Source organism: Nanorana parkeri, unplaced genomic scaffold, assembly GCF_000935625.1.
Source record: "Nanorana parkeri isolate BGI_ZX_2015 unplaced genomic scaffold, ASM93562v1 scaffold640, whole genome shotgun sequence".
In the NCBI taxonomy this organism is placed as follows: Eukaryota; Metazoa; Chordata; class Amphibia; order Anura; family Dicroglossidae; genus Nanorana; species Nanorana parkeri.
Window position 1 is genome coordinate 261728 of NW_017306908.1, and position 23949 is coordinate 285676.

Genomic DNA, 23949 nt, shown 5'->3' on the forward strand with positions numbered 1-23949 from the left:
TCGGCTAAGCCGAACCTCCGGCAGGCTACTCGCTGCTGTTCGGTCTATTCTTATAGATGCCGAACAGCAGTGAGTGAATAACTGTGAGTGAATAGCAGTGAGCGGCATTTGGCTCAGCTGTTCTGCTCGGTCCCTCTGTGGGACCGAGCAGAACAGAAAAATAGTTTAAAAAGTAGAAAAAAAACAAATAGAAAATGATTGTGTGGAGCTAGCAGTGACAGCTAGCTCCACCCAACTGTTTTCTATCGGCCAGCAGTTCTGCTGCCGTAAAAAAAAAAAAAAAAAAAACTCCCCCGGGCGCTCCGGCAGTCTCCCGCACCCGGGACGCCCAGGAGAGAAACACTGCTTTTTCTTTTTTTTCTTTATGCAGACACGGAGCCGTGTCAGAATAGAAAAAAAAAATTTTGGCCATAGGAATGCATTACTAGATTCCTATTGACTATTTCAATTTGCAATAGCCAATAGCAAACTAGCTATTGTACCCGCCCTCTGCTGCTGTCAATCAGTAGTGGTTGTAAGATTCGCCCCAGGACTCGGTTATAATGCTCTATGGATCTCAACTGCGGTTTAGGGGTATTGGTATCAGAGTAGCAGCTATACCTCACTTGCCCCGTGTTTGGAAAAGGCTAAGAGGGAGCTGCTTCACATCATTCCCCGCAAGAGTGGAAGAATGCTCAGTTAATACCGAGTAGGTGGGTAACGTATGGGAAAGTTGGTAAGTATCGTTTACTTCCCTGCCATACAACTGATCTCTGGTAGTAGTGTTAATTTGAACCAGGTGTGTAACGATCTCAAGCACAGCAATGAGGATTGTGCACAGCAATGAGGATTAAGCACAGCTATGAGGATTAGGCACAGCAATGTGGATTAATCACAGCAAAGAGGATTATGCACAGCAATTAGGATTAAGCACAGCAATGAGGATTATGCGCAGCAATGAGGATTAATCACAGAAATGAGGGTTAAGCACAGCAAATGAGGATAACTATAGCCTTCTATACACTTTCAGTGAGGTTGTTGCTTAGGCCACCATGCCCAACTGAGGAGCGCCCACTAGCTTCCCTATATAGCCAGTGTGGAGACCTGGTGCTATAGCCTTCTATAGCCCAGGGTACTTGCGTGTTGCTGGTGCTGTCAATCCTGAGATGCTTTTGGAAACCGATTTGCCGGGGGCCAGAAGAGCAAGTGGGAGGCTGAGTTGATCAGCGTCCTGCTACATCAATAGTGGGACGCCGATCAACTAACGAGCGCTCGCTCTGGAGGGGCGGAGCTATGGGGCGTGCCTGCGCAGGATGTAGAACCCGCCAGAGAGAGAGGTGACGGCGATCCGCAACGCGCCTGAGCAGGGCGACGACGGACACTGCCACCAGAGGTCACCACCTTACGTCGACGACCAGAGGAAGGAGGGACTCGGCATGCCCGCGCAGGCCCGCGACGGACAGCGGCACCGGATCCCACCAGGGCACGTCCCTTACAGTGGTGGACCTGATGGAGAACTGCAGCAGAGGGCGGGTGCAATGCTAGTTTGCTATTGACTATTGCAAATTGAAATAACCAATAGGAATCTAGCAATGCATTCATATGGCCAATTTTTTTTTTTCTATTCTGACACCGTGTCAGAATAAAGAAAAAGCAGTGTTTCTCTCCTTGGCGGCCGGGAGCGGGAGACTCCCAGAGTGCCCCGGGAGAGTTTGCTGTCTGGAGATCAGTGTCCCTGGTTAGCTGGTAACCAGGGACGCTGATCTCTCTGCAAGTGGCCGGAGCCAGCCGTAAGATCACGGCTCCCTCCGCCCAGCTGTCAGAAGCAGGCTGCGGGCCGCTCGGCCAGCTTCGGCTTTCAGCGCGGCTCAGCCAAGCCGAGGCATATGCGTTCGGCTCGACTGAGCCTCTCGGCTGTTCGGGAGCTGTACGGGCTATAGTGAATAGCCGTACAGCAGCCCTTTGGTTCTACTGAACCGAAGGAGTCCTGGGGCTGAAGCTAGCCGAAGCTTCAGATAGATCCTTCGGCTGCTTCGTGAATAGACCCCTTAGTGTGGTGGGAATTGTGAAGTCATACCTGCATGTAGGTACCTTTGTTTCACTTTGTTTTACGATTACAGAAGTTCACATTAAAGAAGAGAAGTAGATGCCATCACAAAGTACAACCATTTATCTTTTGATTTCTTTGGTGGGATGCACCAGATGGATATTCACAATCAAACTCAGCAAGCAGTGAATTAGTACATTTGCCCATCAAGCCTCTTACTACCGTAGACTATCTATCTATCTATCATAGCAGTAAATAGCAATATATAGTATGCTACATCATTCCCCACCATTATGTAACTTACCATATATGGATGGAATGCCTTATGTATTGCCCTAAAAATGAAGTACAGTACTGCAAAAACCCAAATGCAAGAAATGGCACCACACTATGTTCTATTGGCTATCAGGAATTAAGAGAGCATAAACTGCAATACCTTTTCCATCAGAAGAATGTTAAAACTTTATTATTTATGCATCATGAAACACACATTAAACTCAGCACTTCCACCTTCTTTACCAGTCCACAGGGTACATTTGTTCATTCAGTGGGGAAAATTAGTGATTATTGCAGGACATCTATTTACTGTGGGTCACCTTGATTCACTGTGTATTTGGATTTAGGTAAATTGGTTTCCTTGATCCTGGTTGTATTTGTGTGCGCAACTACATAATATTGTGATACAGAGCTTGTCTAGAGCAAAATAGAAGAGTTTCTATTATTATTTGCTTTAAAAATGCACCTACATGAAGGGTTACGTCTTCCCAGCATCATGGCACTGATGAACTATATATATAACATCTGTATTATTACAAATAATATTTCCCCAGGGTCCTATCATGCTTCTGTGTGTATATGCATCCTGGGCTGTCTAATAAGAAAGCCCAGCAGTAGCTCTGCACTTCAATACTCCAATAGAATGAAGATCTAGTCAGTCTGTATTTACTTGGAGAGGAGGAGGGGACCGTGTGCCCAGGGCCGTCTTTAACGCAGGGCAAAGAGGGCACTTGCCCCGGGCTCAATAAAGGTTGTGGGGCCCGAAGCATCTGCCCCTTGAGCCCGCTGCCCGCAGAAAATTGCATAGAACCAAGGGGTGTCCATCCTCCTCACACTGTGGAGCCCCCAGCATGTTGCACAGTCGCTCCGGGCTGCACATTTGAATGACAACCTCCCTCTCCTGAAGAAGCGCCCCTAAGCGCGAAACGTTGAGAGAAAACTAGGCTCCTCCTCTGTTAAACCTTCAATAACGCTGTATCATGTCAAATTACCAACAATCATGTCTAATCATGGCTTTCTACTATCTGTTAATTATGTCTAATCATGGCTTTCTACTATCATGCATTGTAATTCTATCAATCATGTTATTCACATATATTGAAGGACAGAACAGAAATGGAGTGAGATTTTCAGGGAGATATACAATTATGATGTCATTTTTTACATTTTTTTTTCTTGGTGGTGGGCCCGGGGGAAAATGTTTGCCCAGGGTCCGATCAATATTAAAGACGGGCCTGCATGTGCCTCATCTGTGTTATTTAGTGGACTCAGTTGGCTGTGTGTGTGTGTGTGTGTGTGTGTAAAAACCTGACATAGTGCTATTTTGTCTGTAATCACATTTTGGAAACAAATCAGTTACCTGAAACCCTAGAATACCAGACTGACACTTGCTGCAAAATAGTAAATATTAAATATGTATATGCAATACTTTGTATTTAACAAAAACAAATGTTTTAAATTATATTCTTGACATATATTTTATAAACAAAATACAAACCACTGTAAATTCTATTGAAAGTATATTTCAACTTTTGCAGCCAGATTGGGATAACACCTATTTTATATTTGTTACATGTTCCCATTCCCATAGACTTTGCTAAACAATAAAACAAATATATAAGATATAATTTACCTATAAATAATAAAAATAATTTTAAATAATTTTAAAAATAATTTAAAAAAAAGACCATGCAGTTTCAACTGCTTTTACTTGGGTTAGTGTTTTAAGGGTTAACATTTCTACTTACTTATCTTTCTTTACACTGTTAGGAGAGGCTGTGAGAGGTGAGGGGTCTGAGGTGTTATGTCCATTGTATATTAATTGAGTGAATGAGAGAAACAAAAATCCTCACATTTCAGTCATAAGCCTTTTTATTACGACAGATTACCATGAAGGTGCTGAGAAAAATCTGGAATCAGCAATCTTGCCTGCTTTTAACAAAGCATCTAACAGGTAAGAAATATATATATTTTTACATTTTTTTTCTTTACGCTGTGTGAATAGGATCATGTAATGAACATATAGAGGTTTTTTTCAAATTTGACTGCAAAAGTGGAAATACACTTTAAGTCTGAACAGGACAAATTTGCTGATTGTGAATATTTTAATAAAAATGTAATTATGCTTTACTGACATTCAGTAATGTTTCTATGAGAATGTTTCTGTGTTATGGCTAAAATGTAGAACAGGACATGAAAAAAATAAAACAAAAGAAAATAACATAATAATGTAAACTAGCTCAAGCGCTTAGTAAGAAGAAAATGTATAATCCTGACCTTTAGAAGGGTCTGCTTCCAGTTATTCTTAACAAACTCAAGAGGTCAACTACCTTCCAGCGGGTTAGCAGCATAAAAAATACAACATATGCATTTTTCTACTATTTCTATATCTCGTGTTGCTGTAAGATTTTCCCCTCTGAACATAGCAAAAACTGATGTACTTAAAACAAGCGCGCATTTTAGCTTTGGACACATTTACATCTATACTTTGCAGTAACTCGCAGAACAATGCACAGTTTACCATTCTTTACAGATGCAAAAACCCGCATACATCAGTGTGGTGTATTGCAGCACCCCAATGCAGTATTACAAAAGTAGGCAAGACACCCACATGCTGGGAATTTTGCTGTGCTGCATTAAAAAACAGGATCATGGATATAGATTTTAATTTTTATTTACTCCACCCAAAATGATATAGCTTTTGCAAGCAACAGCCAAATACGGGGATAGTTTTATAAGGCATCACAACTATTTGTATCTATTCAGATGGGGTTCTTTAAAGGAGAACTATGGGGTCAGTGTTTTTCCCCATAGTTCTCCTTAGGGTAACGGGAGGACACAAACTAGCGTCCTCCCGTTACCCTAAGCTCAGTATACCGCGAGCCACAGCTCGCGGTATACTGAGACGGCGCACCTGGAGCGGATCCCGACGTAGATGACGGGATCCGCCCAGCTGCGTGAGTGACAGCTGGCTCTGCCTATCTAGAGGCAGAGCCAGCTGTACCCGCCCCCTCCCCCGTCCGTTCCGCCAGTCAGCACTGGCAGATCAGAGCGGGGAGAAGGGAATCCAGCCCCTCCCCCTGTCACGGCAGAGAGCCGTGACAGGATCGAGAGGTGATGGAACCCGGTATGTGTTCGCTCACCTCCCGATCTACTGAGCCGACCTGTGACAGTCTCATTGTCACAGGTTGGCTAGAACTATGAGGTGAGTGGAAATCACTCATCTCATAGGTCTCCTTTAATTAAAAATGAACTTCATTCATTATTTGGGGCTTTTTTTTATCATTTTAGTTCTGTACTAGTCATCTTAGTCTGTACTAGTCTCTTACTCCGTACTGGTCTTCTTAGCCTGTACTGGTCATTTTACTCCACACTGGTCATCTTGGTCCATACTTGTCATTTCAGTCTGCACTGGTCATTTTAGCCCATAGTGGTCATTAGACATGATGACAAAAGAAATTGTTTCATTTCATTTTGATTCATATTTTTCTTTATTCATTTCTTTGAGTGTTAAACATATTCGTTTCAGAACCATTGGAGATAAACATTACATAACCTAAAATAACACAACAAAAGATCTTTGCATCAATCGTTATGTTATGTAGATTCTGACTTTTTTACATTTGGATGAAATTCGGAATAAAAATGTGAATTCATTGAAACGTGGATGTGTTCGAATTCGGAAATTCAGATGCATCCGAATTTCCACATTTAATAAAATTCATCCAAATTTCCATTCGAGCCGAAATGTTTGCATGTCTACCACACAGCTTTGTTTGACATCAGAGGATGCCTAATTTTGCTGCAGTTAGGTCCTTCCTTCAGCTTTTGACTAGACTGTAAAATGACAAGCAGCAGACTGATGAGCTCATATTTAAGTCACTCTGCCCTCTTCTTCTATGAGCATGAGTCTTGCACTGCAGTGCAATTGACTGACTCCTTGTGCTGCTTTTGCCTTCCCCAGTTTGAGCTCTGCTGTAAAGCTTTTGTTTAAAAAGTACATTCAAGATTGCATTGATTAATACAGATCTGCATTAATATGTATCTTTTATATCTGCCTAGAGTTTATCTTTGACTATCATATTCATATATATATATATATATATATATATATATATATATATATATATATATATATATATATATATATATATATATATATATATATATATATATATATATATATATATATATATATATATATATATATATATATATATATATATATATATATATATATATATATATATATATATATATATATATATATATATATATATATATATATATATATATATATATATATATATATATATATATATATATATATATATATATATATATATATATATATATATATATATATATATATATATATATATATATATATATATATATATATATATATATATATATATATATATATATATATATATATATATATATATATATATATATATATATATATATATATATATATGCATATATAAATTGCATACTACTGTAGCTATTACCTTATTTTGCATTCCATGATATTGTTCAGCTTTCTAGTTGGTAGTACCAGAAGAGCTGAATACAAAATGACTACTTGGTACTTATAAATCGCAGATGAGAACATTGAAGAGAAAGTACAGCCACTGTGCAGATTCACAGGCTAATGACTCCTTGACTCTGAAGCTGGGCAGATTTCCAAAGGTGTAACAGGAACACTAGTTCAAAGCAGCTGAAGTTGCTTAACTTCCTCCTATTCTGCTTAGTTAACTTTGTAACAGGGACAGTGATTACCTTAACTTCACTCAGCAAGTTACGGCATTGTGCTCTAATTCTGTTCAGCTCATTATGGATCTTGGTAACAAGCAACTTTTGACATGGATGGACAAGACCTACTACTATGTAATGAAATTCACGCTTCTTTTAATGAGTGAAACGTTTTATTAGATCTTTGTCACAGTAGAAAAGTAATCAGTGACTGTTCTGCTTCACAGTAACCAACTCTCTGCTCATGCATTGAAGGAAAGGTAAGCGTTATACATCAGTTAAACAAATATGAAAGATTATTACAATTGTTAGAACAACCTGTGTCACTAGTAGCAATATATATGCAAAATTTATTTTCATTGTACACAGTGCATAAATTGAAAACATACATTGCACTAGAAAACTCATAATAGATACACATAGTTATTGCTCTGTGCAGTGAATTTATAAGGACATTACTTTCCAAAAAATGAAATGGTATAACATTGATTATGTACATAGTAAGGAGCCCCCTACCGCATAGCTGTTTTAATATAGCTTATGTATATTAGCATAAGTGTGCCCGCTTGCTGAACGGCAGAAATGTTTGAGCTGGCTTGCACTCCTGAGAGGGTTCATTTACAATGTTGCCCAACCTAGTCTAATGAACTGTACTAATAGTGCTTTCTTCCCTTGTCCAAAATAGATAGCGTGCTGGCTTAGTGGTTGGTTAACTGTACAGCTGGGGTTTTTGGTTGAATTTGCAGTAGATGCTCTGGGAATAAAGATTTATGTAACATTCCCACATTCCACATTGTTATTGCTAAATTATTGTTATCTTTAAGATACATTTAAGTAGTGTGCAGTGCTATATAGAGAGCACTGCATATCAGCCACAACACTTTCATATCAGCCACAACACTTTCATATCAGCCACAAAGGACCGTATTATTATTATTCAGGTTAAAATGGACCTAAAGTAAAAAAGATGACCTTTAGGTCCATTGCTCATCGTTGCTGTTGGCATTAACATCTTGAACTCCAAGAAGGGAACGTGTCAATGAGGCAGCAGCTTGTCAGGCCTGGATGGATCTTGCTACAGGAGATAAATAAGTATTAAGTAAGTCTAACTGCTATTTTTATTAATGCCTTATGCATTATTTAAATTAAAGTGAACCTGTACCCAGACAATACACAATAAAGTATTTACATAGTCTGAGCAATCAGTAAAAGGAACTTAAAACAAGCGCTAAATTACTCTGGCAGCTACTTTATATGCATTGTGAAAAAAAATTCCCAAAAGAGGCACTCAAATCTAACAGGGTTATTCAAAAAAGGGTGAAGAGTTTGGAGAAGGCAGGAGAAGTGAACAATCTAGGACAACATAGCTGAACTGGAAAGTGAGCTGAATTGGAGAATTTTTCCAAATCAGCTATTTTAACCTAGATTGTTCACTTCTCCTGCCTTCTCTAAACCCTTCACCCTTTTGTGAATAACCCTGTTAGTTTTTTCCTATTGCTTTCTATTGCACCAGAATCCTATCAGGCTAATACCCCTCTTATGTAAACAAAAATCAAATGTGTCTAAGCAGTTGTAAACTGAATGGAACATATTTTAGAGTCTTTGTTATGATCTTTGAGGATCTTTGAGACTGAATTGCTTTACGTTACAAACAGCTAGGGAGGGCAGGTTTGGCTTATTTCAAAGATTTAGCTTTTCACTGCTTGTAAAGAATGTATAAATACTTTAATGTCCATAGTTTGGGCACAGGTCCACTTTAAGATCTGCTACGAGAGTAAATATATAGAAATGAAGACAGCAGTGCACGTTATATATCCATTGGAAGGGATGAGAGCCAGCAGTAATAGGGACAAATCAATGCATGGTAGAAATATAGACAAGAAGCAATCATAAACAGTACTACTGAGCAGTGAGTGGTTCGTATGAATAAAAAGCGATGAGAGACAGCAATGAAAGTGAAATGGTACTGTTCAGCATTGGATAGTACATATAAATAAGTGATGAGAGACAGCAGTAAAAGAGAAAGGTACTGCTAAATAGTGGTTGAGTCATATAAACAGAAAGTAATAAGAGGCAGCTGTGACAGGGACATGGTGCTGCTGAACAGTGAGTTGTGCATCTAAATTGGAAATTATGAGAAACAGCAGGGGTAAAAATATAGTGAGCACTGAAAGAGACATAGTGCTTTTGAGCAGTGGGTGGTACATATGATTAGGAAGTAATAAGAGACAGAAGCAACAGGACATAGTACAGTATTGAAAGAGACACAGTGCATGGAAACAGTAAATGCTACATATATATAGAAATTAATGAGAGACAACAGTAACAGGGACATGGTGTTGTTGAGCAGTGGATGGTATCTATGAATAAGAAGTAATGAGAGACAGCAGTGACAGGAACATGGTGCTGTTGTATGGTGTTGGTACGCACTTTTTTTGGCAGATTTTCAGGCTTCAGTAAAATCATACGTTGCTTACACCCATCGAAGTCTATATGGACATTCATGTCCCTGGCAACAGATATCTGCCTTGTCTTATGAATGGATTATATATACTATGCTAGAAAGGTTGAGCTAAAGCAGGAGATTTTACTAAGGTGTTGAATATATCTCTAACTAGAGCTAAGATGGCGGTTTTCCTAAATATATCAAACACATACTTTGTTAAGTGTTGTTTTGTTAAATATTAATTTAAGAACTTAACTGTACTGCCTGTCAGTTTTTAAAGTCTGTTGAGGCATTTAGACTTGCAACGTGATAAATATCACTGTTGCTCAAACTTGTCCAACCAGTAAGGACAGCATTTTCTAAAGGAAAGAAAGAAAACACTATTGTACAAAATAAAGAGTGTATACGAATGGGATCACCTAAATCAAATAAACGTGCTTTTCACAAAAACAAGCACTTCAATTGCACACAAAACTCTTTAAAAAGTTACATATACCGACTGACTATTGACAAATGGGAAAACAAGTACTGAATGTGTGAACATAAGAAGTGAAAATGTAATACAAAATAAACAAAGAGAAAACAGAACCAAAAGAATACAGATTTACACAAAGAGAGAAATTCTGGGCAACAGTTAAACCATGCAGTGTGCTATTATTGCTGTTCATCAATTTACATTAATATGAGTCCTCTGTTATTCAATGCAACAATGTGCAACAATATGATGGTAGCCATATGTGCCCATTACACGAGTCCTGCTTTCTGCTTAGCACTTCTATACAATGGTTCTGCTTTACTGGTCCTTCTCACAATACAGCAGGGCCAAGGCATTAAAAACAATGCACTCCTTGTGTGACCAATATTTTATCTCAGAAGTTGCTTGAGAAAGACAGAATGATTGTGGTAAATCCTGACATTGGAACCTCCCTATGTTGGTTAATGTAGAGATCTTTATATTTCATCAAAATAAAATATGAAAGCATAAGTTTATAAAATTAGAATCATACAAAAACTACTTTAATGGATAGCTATTAAAAACCAAAGTCTGCATTTTAAGAACACTTGTATTCACATTACTTTATAATTATAAGAAATGTGTCTTTATTTTTGCCTCTTTTTTAAGACTTAAACTAACACTTTCTTTATTTCTTTATGTAAAACTGGTGTAGTAAGAGAGAGAGACACATAAAGGTGCATTTAAGCAAAATAATGCAGCAGTACTAAGCAGAAAGCAAAGCTGTGTAATGAACAAAACTCATGGCTCCCATGTCAATATACAGATTACACACAAACTACTGTATACTTAGTAGACATGTGCGATTCGGTTCGTTCCGAAATTCGCTTTGGACGAATTTTCAGAAATTCGGAGATTCGGATGCATCCGAATTAAAGCTAAGATGAATGCAAAGGAATCCCAAATTCCCGATTTCCCGAAATTCGTTATTGTACGGATTTCCTTTCAGCAAAACGACATTAGGAAAAAAAAAATTACAACATTTACCTTCTACAACATTTCTATGGTTAAAGTACAGAAGCAATAATGTAGAGGTTAGAGCACAGGATTGCCATTGTCAAGGTCGCTGGTTCAAATCCAGGCATGGGGGAGTAATGGATAAAGATTTTTTTTTCTTTGCTTTTGAATTGGCATTCTCCTATTGACCTAAATGACTAAATGCCATTTTTTTTTATGGTTCAAATCATGGCATGGGAGAGTAAAGTTTTTTGTTTTTTTCCATAAACGAATTTCGGCAGGACTACCGCTAACGAATTTCGTCCGAAACTAATTTGATTTCAGACCCGAAAAACAAAACTAAACTAAAATATTTTTTTGTTTCAAAACGAAACGAAACTAAACAAATTTTTTGTTTTTTTTTCAAAACGAAACTAAACTAAACAAATTTTTTTGCTGGTGCACATGTCTAATACTTAGAATCAAATATTTTAAGACAATCATTTTCAAAAATAAGATTCATTACTAAAAAGCTCAACCTCAGGCAAAGCTTTTTTTAAGACTCGGATAGAGCAAAAAATTCTGCCAAGTTTTTTGTGTTTTGTGGTCCCATTGTTCATATTTCCACTCAAGACAAGAAATAAAAGGAGTGGTTGACAATAAGACAGGAAGACACCAACAATAATAATAACATATAAGAAGTTCTAATTCTTCTCTATTTTATAAAATACATTGTTTTTTTGCAGTCTGCAATCCAAAAGGGGAGATTTTCTGTAATTTCCTGGTCCAACAAGAAGGGGAAATTTCCCCAATAAGGACACAGATTGCAAATAAAATCTTGACAGAGAGTCTATCTTTACCTGACTGTTTCCAAAAATAAACAAAGCAAGTTTTTGTCTGGAGATGACCTTTTAGTGTATGTAAACCATAACAATGAACTTCTCTTATTTGCTCTTTGTTGATCTGTTAAATATACCATTAAAAGTGTTTTGTTAAATCTGTTTAATAAGGAAAAAAAAAACAAGACTTGGTGTATAATCATGCCGAGTTCTCCCAGTTCTTATCTTGTGCTACAGGCCAATTATCTTCCATGCTGTGGAGATTATGAGAATGGGCAGGATTCAGTAGCTTAAAAATAGACAACTTGCAAACAATCTTTCCATTTTGGTCATTCTACAAAAGAAAATTAAAAGCTAAGTGCAATTCTGGCAGATTAACAGGATTTTTTTATATTTGCAGGGTCTTTAAATGGACAAAACATGGGGAACTGTGTATGAATTAGCTGATGTTCAGACCGACCTGGTCTGAACCTGAGCTTCTCTAAACAAGAAAGTGCTATAGGGACCTCCAACCAATTAGCTGCAGGCCGGGCATTCCCCACACCGCAGCTGCATGTAAAAAAAGGTGTGGGATGCTTGTGCTGATGTCATTTACCAAATATAGACATGTAGCCCTATAAGGTCAATGACATCACTGCATCTGACCTCTTTGCTTATTTCAAGCAGCTAACGTCAACTTATTGGACAATATGGAAGGAGCGTCATTCTCTTTTCAGAGGAGCACAGTTTGAGACACCATTCAGTCCAAATATGAGCTTATCCCTAGAAATGTGCTTGTATTGCAGAGATGTACTGCATACGATTTTTTTACTTGACTTATGCTTTAAACTTGTTAATTTAACATATACATCTAAAAACACCTTTTTTAAAAGTATACAGTTCCCCTCTAAACAAGCTATTGAACTCTGTTTCCATCTGTACTGGTCATTTACCATAATGTCAAAGCAAATTAAAAAAAAAAAGACCAGCCCTATCTGTGTAAAATATAAGGTACCTTTGTTTGCTAAGTATATATGAGGACCTGTTTGTGATCACATCTATTCCTCTGCATATCATAAATTAACAGGTTTCAACCAATAAAACATATCTAGGCTATCATGAAGTGGGGCCATCTCTACAATGAGTTAGCCTGAGACGGTTGTCTTAGGCGGCATCTTATTTGGCCATGTGGGGGGCGGCATGTGTTCCTGCTGCTCCCGAGCCAACCTGATAATCTAAGGTTGCTAAGAGCTCTTAGCTACCTGTGATGATCTGGTCGGCATACTGCTCAGCTCGCTGATATCACTGGTTGCCCGGACCCAGAAGTATCACCAGCCCTTCTCCCTGAAAACAAGCAGTCACCACCAGAAACCCCCACCCTCAGAAACGACCATCCACTGTCAGCAACTTATACCCTCCTGCCAGTAACAAGCATCCACCAACATCCATGCCTTCCCCAGTCTCAGGCGTTGAATAGTGTAGGGAACATCCCTGGATACAAGTATCCTTTATAGCTGTGCTGTAAATCAACATAATTAACTGGGAGCATGGATGCATACAGCTTTTTGCTGGTTGTTGGGTTTTGGACTATATATTGGCTTCTATAGGTTAAACATATAAAGGGTTATTCACAAAACTGCCGAAGGATCTAGCCATAGCTTCGGCTGATTCTTTGGCTAGCTTCGGCCCTAGGACCCCTTCGTTTCAGTAGAGTATAGTGAATAGACCGTACAGCTCCCGAAGTTGGCCGAGTGGCTCAGTCCAGCCAAAGGCATATGCCCTCGGCTCGACTGAGTTTAACACACAGCCTGAAGCAGACTGTTCTCTCTGCAATGTGTAAACAAATAAATAAACACAGTGTGGGGTCCTCCTCCCAAACGTTAGAAATGTTAAGAGGGGCCCCCATTTAAAAATAAAACAAATGTCCTGACTAATCCTAGCCTAGTCTCCCCCCTGATATCGGCTGATTCTCGGTTTTTTTTTTTGTGGCTGCTGTCTGAATACAAAGGGAAAAAAAAGTATTAGATAACAGGGGAAGCATTAGCTCCCTGTTATCTGCTGATTCCCCTGCTATGTTTTTTTCTCTATTATTTTGACAGCTGCCGCATGGTGCCGTCAGAGTAAAGAAATAAAAACACAACAAATAGCATAATAGCTAGGCTGCTGTTGGCCATTTCAAATTGGAATAGCCAATTTGTAGGCTGGCTATTGTGCCTGTCAATCAGCAGAGGTGGATCTGATGGAGAACTTCAGGTCCTCCTCTGCTGATTGACAGCAGCAGTAGGCGGGTGCAGTAGCCAGCCTACTATTGGCTATTCCAATTTGAAATGGCCAATAGCATCCTATCTATTCATTCCTATGCTATTTGTTGTTTTTTTATTTCTTTACTCTGACGGCAGCCTGCGGCAGCTGTCAGATTAATAGAGAAAAAAACATAGCAGGGAATCAGCAGGTGGCTCCGCCCAGTTCTCAGTGTGTTATAACAGTTCAGCATCCCCTGGTTACCAGGTAACTAGGGGATGTTGAACTGTCATTACCAGGGACATGCGGTCAGGGGAGGCAACCCGTCCTTTACACTAGCTCGAGGACATGTTTGGTTCGGGGCTTCTCCCAGCGGCAGTGGAGCTTCGTCTTCGTCGAGGGGGTGTGGCTTCGGCTGGCGGGGCTGGGGAATGCCTCACCCGATCAAGAAGTACTGCACGTCACTGGTCATTATAATGAGAGCTTAGTGGAGCCGGCTTGGATATCACCGCCCGGTCTGCTCAGCTCTCATTGTAATGACAGCTGGTCCCCGCCAATAAAAAACAGTTGGGCAGAGCTAGTCACTGCTAGCTTCGCCCAATCGTTTTCTATTTTTTTTGCTACTTTTTGAACTGGTTTTCTATTCTGCTTGGTACCACAGAGGTACCGAGCAGAATAGCCAAGCGTCATTTGGCTATTCACTCACTGCTGTTTGGCCCCTATGAGAAGAGGCCGAACAGCAGTGAGTAGTCTGCCGGAGGTTCGGCTCAGCTGATCCAGATGTTGGATCGGCTGAGTCAAACTCCTTCTGCACCTCGGGTTGGCCTAACGTGCTGAACATGTTCAACCGACCCAAACCCAGCCGCAGCAAGCCGATGTACGGCTGATTTCAGTCGGTGTACAGCTGAAATCAACCGTACAAGCCTGAAGTGAATAGCCGATCAGCGTTCGGCTCACTTCACTTCAGGTCAGTTATTTACACAGCTGCCTTCGGAAGCTTTGTGAATAACCCCCATAGTAAAATAGATCAAATTTATAACTGGTTATATTTAGGGATTTCTATAGCTTCTCACTTTTAAACAATATTCTTCTTTTGCATTATAGTGGAGTTCTTCTTGAAAATAGATCAGGTATTTTTCTCTTTGACCTATCTAAATTTAATTCAAAATAAACATCTAGGATTATATTTTCTAAGACTAGCAATATACATTCAAGTACTGTAGAATCAGTTTCTTTTCCAAATGTTACAGCTGGCCTGTGAACTTCACGTTCTTTAAATAACGACACCTTCTCAAGAAACAATTTCTGGGTAAAAAAGAGAATAACTGATTTTTCTTATCATGGTGTTACGGAAAAAGACATCAGGAGTTTGTGATGCCTGTTTAAAATGTAACACTACTAAAGTGATAGCTAGTAAGAAAATTATATGCCTTTCATACAGAGCTGAACATGCTTAGTGATCCTGGCAACAAAGGGATAGGCATTATGAAAGTATGAGGAAGTACAAAAATAAATGAAGACAGTAAATAAACTTCAATTCCTTTGCAGACTTTCCTCTAAACTTAAAATACACAAAATAAAAATGATTTATTCATAGTTTTCATAGATAAGGCATCACCATGCAGTTTGAAAAATTGGTTTCTGCCTTAAGCAAATTTATTCAGTTTCTTTTCTTCTGTGGATCGAATATTTTTCTATGCAGTAAATCGATTTAATGAAAAAGCAAAGTGTCTAATGGTATTAAAAGAGTCACAATGCATTATCATAATTTAAAAAGTCCAGAATTTTATACATAGTTCAAGTTGAAGTAGGACTATAAGCAAAATAAAACTGTCTTTGTTTTACTGAGCCCACCCCTCCCATGACATAGTTTTATTACCTGTTGATCCTACCAGTACTAAGCACCAGGGGTGCTCACAATGGTCAGCTTTTATACATTTAATTGAAACCTTTATCCCAAAAGGAAAAATACTATTTCTGAAACTACTTAAAAGTGTTAGCTGAGTAAGGCTTTGATGTTTAATGTTTAATGTTGTCATTTATGTAAAGTTCACCTAAATCTGGTGGTCATTCTAACACTTCTCTCACCAACAAATTGACAATTCTACTGTCCAACAGTGACTACATTGCCATTCCATAGATATAGGCACTAAGAGGTATCATTCCAAGAACAGATCTGTGTACTTTACAGATAACCTCTAAGCTGGCAGGTTATCTGTAATATTAGCTAACCAGCCCTCTGGAAATGGAATTGCCTATTCCATTCTGTAAAAGAATGTCCATTCAGGTCTGAAAGAAAAATGGCAGCTCTATGGGACAGTGTTATAGATAAATTTGGTATTTTAGTGACTTTTTAACAATGTATTACTCTCAAGACTGACCCATTGCAAATGTCAGGTGTGTTTGTACTGATGTTGTTGATGCTCATTTAGCAGTTCTTATATTTATTGTTGTTGTAATTTACAAAAATATATTACTAGATCTATTGCATAGCAGACATAGGCAAAATATGGCAAATGTAAACGTGCTACTTAACTTTTACTACTATGCTTGTAAGCCAAACTGTAATTATCAAAAACAGTAACCCATAACACCTAATTATCATCTCCTCGATGGCCTATATTATTCGCCTATATGCAGTAAAAAGAAGTCTGGCTATACCTGCATTGTGCATGCCCTTTCATGTATATAGAAACCTTAAACTGTATTTCTACTTTTTCATCCAGACTTAGAGTAACACATACTTTGATTTGTTAGGTGTTCCCATTAACGTAGCATAAACTAAATGTTAAACATAATTGTTTAAAAACTGCAGCTTACCTCTTTTATTTGCTGACAAATCCTATAACATTTTTACTCAGCTATCCTTTTTTATAGGTGGGGGCTGGGGAGTCATATTAAGCATAATTAACCCTGTCTGTACTGTGCTGGCGGATTTTATTCACAGAGATGTACACACTGTCTGGCCTAACAAAAGGTTAAAGATTTCAAGGCCTGGGTGGTAAACAATAAAAAAAATTTCCATATGTGTTCCAATAGTGTATTATTCAGACAGTTATTCTGACAAGTTCAGACTGTCTGTAAAGTTCTGCATATTATCCTGCTTCAAAAAACAACTAGAAAGGCAAAACATATTTGTTCAATTATTTTTTGGTGTGCAATGCAAATGGGAACACATAACTAACATGGAGTAAGTGTTTGTCAAATTTGATGGTTGCAATGTTTAAAGACTTCATACTCCTATTTGCCATGTCATTGCTTTACTTTTAACTGTATTTGAAACAAATAACTGACTGATTTAATTGAATAATCAGCGGCTCAAAAACTAGAAAAATGTATTGTTATCAGATTGCTATATCCAGCACATTCATTAGTAAAAGTTCTGTTAGAGTTGAATACAAGACAAACATTGGCACTAGTAGCTCATTCAGCATTTCAGTTGAATATTTTTTCTCACACCCAAAACATGTCCGTAGTTGTCAGATTTAAATATATACTTTGCACTCTGTGCTTTTGTAGGGCATGGATATATCAATAATACACTAATACATTTGTAGAACAAGGAAAATGGAGCATAAAAAACACTTTAAGTGTTTACAAATGTAAAGTGAAAATATGTACAGGTCAAATATATCTTAAAGGACACCTCTATAGTGTTATAAACCTAAACTATTTTATACTTCTGTCTATAATCTATACTGTTGTGCCACACTTACCTGTCAGCAGTTGTGGTTTCCTTTCAGTACTTAAGCCAATCACAGAGCAAGACATTTGGGTGCTGACAAATAGCAGACTTGTGTTTAGGCAGACAATATTACCACCCTCTGCATGGTCAAGGGGGCAAAGAGGGCAAGAAAATTTGAAACCATCTCTAAACCTCCCCTAATCCATCCATAATTAAATAAAATGTTTTGGCTGGAGTTGATCTTTAAATGAAATACTCCTGGATTTTATGCAACACTTACAGTATGGTGCATGTTACAAAATAAAATGGCCACTTATGTAATTTTATATTTGAAGAATATATACATCTAGCTAAAGGAATTCCATAGTGAGAAAATATGGATCAGATCTGGAATGTACTGTAGTCATTGGAACAGATGGGCATCCATCAGCATGGCAGCCATTGAAGATGGCATTGTCAGAGAGAGATCAGTAAAGGCAGCCTACATATTTCTCTAAGTTTCCTAGAAAGTTAAAATGAATCTGTCGTTTTCAAGAAACCAGTATCCTGCAAAAAGGAAAGAATAGTAGCAAGGAATGTTGCCATAATTGCTTTTCCAGTTCTGAAGGTCTTACGGGTCTATTCACTAAGCTGCCGAGGGCAGCCGAGTGAACAACCGACCCCAAGTGAAGTGAACACTGTTCGGCTATTCACTTCAGGCTGGTACGGCTGATTTCAGCCATACATCGGCTTGCTTCACATGGCTTCGGGTCGACCCGAAGTGCAGAAGGAGTTCGACTCAGCCGATCCAACATCTGGATCGGCTGAGCCGAACCTCCGGCAGGCTACTCACTGCTGTTCGGCCTATTCTTATAGATGCCGAACAGCAGCGAGCTGAAATGGCCGGCCGCTCGGCCAATGGCCGGCCGCTCGGCCAGCTTCGGCTTTCAGTGCGCCTCAGCCGAGCCAATGCATATGCATTCGACTCGACTGAGCCGCTCGGCCACGTTCAGGAGCTGTACGGGCTATTGTGAATAGCCCGTACAGCACCCCTTCGGTTCTACTGAACCGAAGGGGTCCTGGGGCCGAAGCTAGCCAAAGGATCGGCCGAAGCCAAAAGGATCGGCCAAAGGATCGGCAGCTTCATGAATAGACCCCTTAGTGTATTTGGGAAGTGTTGATATCAAACCCTACCTCTAGTAGTATGTAAGCTTTACACATAGAACCTACCCTCATCCCCACCTTCTTCCATCTTAAAAAGAATGCATAGTATTTTTTTCTTGACTATTTGAAGTTGGTAAAAATGAAATATTACTCATAAAAATTTATTTTCCAGGTAGTGGGCTTCAAAAGCTTTCCAGTAGCCATGTATCACATAACAGATGCTGAACTTACTCAACTCCTCCTGTGATGTCATGCCGCTGCCACATTCCTTAATATTGCCACCTCCATCACCATCTGGAAGAAAACAGGAGTTTCACTGAATTACACTGCACTGACTGTGAGTGTTGAGGGGGGCAGATGATAGAGTAGATTAATGTCCAAGTCCCATCGCACTCCTGACTGGTAAGTCCCTTTTGAAATAGTTGAGTGCTGTAGTGACAAGTGGATGGCGCCACTCAATATAAAAAATAAGGGGTCACTGGCACTCCAGTATGCTGATCGATATGCCTTGACACATGCTCAGTATCACATAACATGAAGTTTCGGGACCACACAGGGTCCCCTTCATCAGGCAAACTGCATAGCTGCAAAAACATTGTGTTATGTGATACTGAGCATGCATCAATAAAGGAGTATCCTTTTGGCTTTCACTCCCCTATGTGTTTCAAAGCATACATTAATGTAGTGTAATACCATGTTTGTACAGTTTTAGCAATCTAATATTTTGCAATCTATTTATTTTGCTGTTTATGTAATTGAATCCATCACTATTCATAAAAATACAAAATAAATACCATACACAAAACAAAACAATTCTTGCATGTTTGTGATGTATTTGTGCTTGTAAACATTACTTTTACCTAGAAGACAAAAGCAACAAAGCACCATCTCCTTGTGTGAAATCTTGTTTTATTTGAATAATAAAAATGGTTATAAATACTCACAATTATAAAATTTCAGTCACGCTTGTCAATAAAAGACCACAAGATAAGTGTCTAAGGAATGTTCCACTCCGACTGCGTATAAAAAGCTGCCTCTGGTCACATCACCATACAATGCTCTTAGGCTGGATTTACGCGTTTAAGGGGCATACCCCCTTCCTCAGAATCACCAAATTGTGTTTCTGAGGAAGGTGGTATGCCCCTGAAATGCGAATGACTACCAGGGCCAAAACCTCCTTACCTTATTGGAGGCTCATAAATGTGTGATTTGGGGAGTGTGCACCAAAATAGGAGTGCTTTGTAAACGTGAACATCCCAGATGGGTGGAAGAGCTGTATGTGGAACTGTGATCTCTGGAGGTGGGTCACAAGACGACTTTGGACAGAGAGACCTGGGCTGAACTGACCAGAGTAAGAAGTGCCCTGAACTCTCTCCTTTTGGATAGGATGAGTATGGCAACAAGCCAGGCAAGTTGTTAGCTAATGCCATAAGAGAGTAGCTCCCAAAATGATGTACCTTTTAGGGGCTTAATGATGTTTGTTTGTAGTTTATTGCTTATGACTGGGATCCTTCTGCTCTATCCAGCTCAGAAATGTACTTGCTCTGGCTTTTCTGCTTTTTTCTATCCCTTTCACATTACCTGTCTCTCCTTTCTGCCCTTCATCTATATTTACTTCATTTATTCATTTTGTTATCTAGCCTAGTTAAAAGTGTTCTTTGGTTTTTACACACTTTTTTGAATTCAATCTATTTCTGCTGGTTATTGAAAAGATAACCTTAAAAATTCATGGCACGAAGCGGGAGTTGCCTCTCCCTTCTATTACAGTAGCTCAGTTATGCAGCTTGTTTGTGATAAATATTCTGTGAGGACTGGGGGTTCTACATAACCAACTTTGTTTGTATAACTTTTGTAATTTGCTTCTTTTGCCTTATATGTATAATGGTCTATCCTGCTTTGCCTTTATAAATAGAGAATTTGAAAAAAAAAACTAACTACAAATTGTAGTGCAAACAAATATGTACTTCAAAGGCTGAGAGACAGAAAGAAAAAGTGAGAAGATACAGAACCAAAAATATGTTTTCAAAATATGTACTTCTTAGTTCTCACTATGACATCCATGAGGAGAAACATGCAGGAGTTTCAGTTGCTAACTAAGGTGCATATTCTTAGACTGCCATATTGATTGACAATTGTTGCTTACATGGGGGTTATTCACTAAGCTGCTGAAGGCAACCAAACTAATAACTGAGGCAAAGCCTGTTTGGCCATTCACAGTACCTCTATACATCTATTTTTAGCTATACGTAGGCTGCATTTGGCTCACTTCACTTCCCTTTGGTTCACCTGTACAGCCTCAGCACGTTTGGCTGAACCAAAGGGAAGAATCTGTTCGCCTCAGCCGATGCAACATCTGGATGGGCTGTGGCGAACATTCAGCAGTTTGGCAGTTTATTCCCTGCTGTTCACTCTTATTCTTATAGAGACTGAACAGCAGAGAGTGAATAGTTGAACTGTAGGCTCAGCATTCGACTCAGTCATTCTCTTCGGTACCTCAGATTGTGAATAGCAGGTATAGCTACACTTCACTTTGGCTGAACCAAAGGGTTCCTGCAGCTGAAGCGAACCAAAGGATTAGCCAAACGTAGTGAATAACCCCCTTAAGACTTGGTTGTACTCACCATTTGAATTGACACAGCGCTATTTCTGTAAACTATAGATAATAGTGCATTTACATATTCTGTTCATGGTATTTTTATCATCATTTCAAAATGTGATTAGACCAGTGGGCACTCCTACATGGTGGTTGATTTTACTAATGGCAAATAGGCTGTTCACTTTGCAAGGAAATTTGCACTTTGAAGGGGACATTTTTCTTTCGTTTAATGAATGAGGTGAAGCTCTTCTGACTTCCATCACCCAATCATGTGCAAGCAAAAATACTGTTTTTTTTATTTGCACTTTTGGGTATTCCATGCAAAGAGAAATTTTACCAGATTTACCAAGCTAAGGTAAACCTCCTCTGCAATGTGCAAGTTCTCTTGCAAAATGAACAGCCCACTTGTCTTTAGGGGTCCATTGTACAGTGTGACTAAGAAATTATTTTTAACCTGTGTTGCTGGATCTTTTGGAGCTTAGAAAGCTGAGACAACATAACATAGTTTACATTTTTGTAAATATTTGAGCAGACCTAACTCTTTTTTTCCTTTTCTAGATAATCAAATGAAAACATGGAACCTAGAGCTGGCTACATTGTAGTATGGGTTGGCCAAGAAGAAAAAATTGTTTGTGGATTAACAAAGCATACAATCAGTGCAGATGTTGTGCAAGCTGTTCTTGAGGAACAACAAACTGTAATGGGTAACAAGCATGTGCAACTGGGTAATCCTAAACAGTATTATATCACTGGAAAATGGAGAGGATTCCAATGTACATTGCCACCTACCACAAAAATGTTAAAGCTTTGGAAGGCATGGGGTGCAGAACAAGTTAACGTAAGCTTTTTTCTAGAGAAATCAGAGCTTAAGCAGCCTTGCTTAATGTGGAATACTGCTGAATATCACACGCACACAAACTGTCCCCATCAGAGTACAGCATCTGTTATTAAATCTTTTCCATTGCATAAACAGAAAAACATTGTAAGGAGGGCATTTAGAAAATTAGAAGAAATAAAAAAGGGCATGGATCTTCAAGAAAAACACAGCATAAAAAAATTTGCTCCAGTAATCACTTCTCAGAATCTCACAATTAAAAAACAAATTCACAGAATTCTAGAGTTGGATGAACAGATTGAGAAGTACATGCCATACCTACATCTGGACAAAGAAGACGAGGATGAACATTCAGCTCACTGCAGGCAGTGCCACTTGAAAGAAGGTACATTTAAACAGCAGAGATGCAAATTTTTACTAGACAAAGATAGTCTTGGAGAACTATTATATATTAAAGATGAAACAAATAGCCCTTTCATGCATACTGAGATATTATCCAATGAAATTAAAGAAGAGACCGATACAATGCCAAAATATCAATGGGAAGACTTGTGTGCTGGTGAGGAAAACTTAAACCAAACTTGGGACATGTGTATGTTGCAAACTCTTAGACAAGCGGTTGAAGAAAGCCTTCAAGTGGAAGTGAAATTACATTCTCTCCTTTGCTGCATGCAAAAGGAAATCTGCTATCATGATTCTGTTCTACTTAGACAGAAAAGAGAATATGATGTTTTAAAACAAGAGCTAAAATTATTAAATGAATCAAATCATTTAGTGACTTATGAATCTCCACAATCATACAACCAGTCTGTAAGTACTGGCAACAGTGAAGAGCTTACTAGTGATACAGATTCTGATACAGGAATTAGTTCTACTTATAGCCAAAACTCTGATCCTGTTCTTTGACAGTCAAAGTAAATTCCTCCATAACATGACCAAAGTGGTTTGTGAAAACTTTTTTTACTTTAAACAGATGTTAATTAGCATGAACTGTAAGTAGTTACCAGACTGAAGAAATTTGTTTTTTATTATTTTTATAACAACTATAGAGGTGAGTAAGGGTTTATTTTAAAGCTCTTTACTGTTTGTTAAGAATATGTAAATAGTTGATTGTCCATAGCCTGGGCACAAATGCACTTTACTAAACATTGAACACTAAAGAAAAGCAGATGATTGTTTTATAAGGAAAAGTAAAACATAACCTGTACATTGGATATTTTTCTTTGTTTAATGAAAGTCATTGCCTTTGTGGTGTGTTTTGCTTTTAAAAAAATGTATATTGACAAAATAATTTAACTAATAACATAGTGATAAGACATTCAATCCAAACAACAGCTTCTTATTCTAAAGCATATATTCCCTTAATCAGAGATCTATTGTATTTACAAAGGTTTCAAACTTAAAAATAATAGCTTATTGAAGAACTCTGTGTAACCTTTATACATGTTTTGAATTGAATGCATTCAGCACATCAGAAAAGAATCCTCTTTTATCAAGGTCACTTATGAGTGACGCTCCCCTGTATCATATTTGATACAAAGCTTGTAAGTGTTATTAAGATGAACTGCTTTAGTTATGCACCAATTACCAGCTGCCCTTTGTTGCCTCCAGCTTGTTATTTTTTCACAATAACCATAGTTTTTGCAACTTTTTTTCTTACTTTTTTTACTTGTAA

At 38.4% G+C, this 23949-nt stretch overlaps 1 protein-coding gene across 1 annotated transcript; it reads left to right on the forward strand.

The window, feature by feature from the left end:
• Nucleotides 1–7030: 7030 nt before the first annotated feature.
• On the forward strand, nucleotides 7031–23180 carry RASSF9 (Ras association domain family member 9). Its single transcript, XM_018563200.1, has 2 exons — nucleotides 7031–7195; nucleotides 21998–23180. Exon 2 carries the CDS (start codon nucleotides 22014–22016, stop codon nucleotides 23178–23180), a length of 1167 nt encoding a protein of 388 aa, XP_018418702.1. The 5' UTR covers nucleotides 7031–7195; nucleotides 21998–22013.
• The last annotated feature ends 769 nt before the right edge of the window (nucleotides 23181–23949 follow it).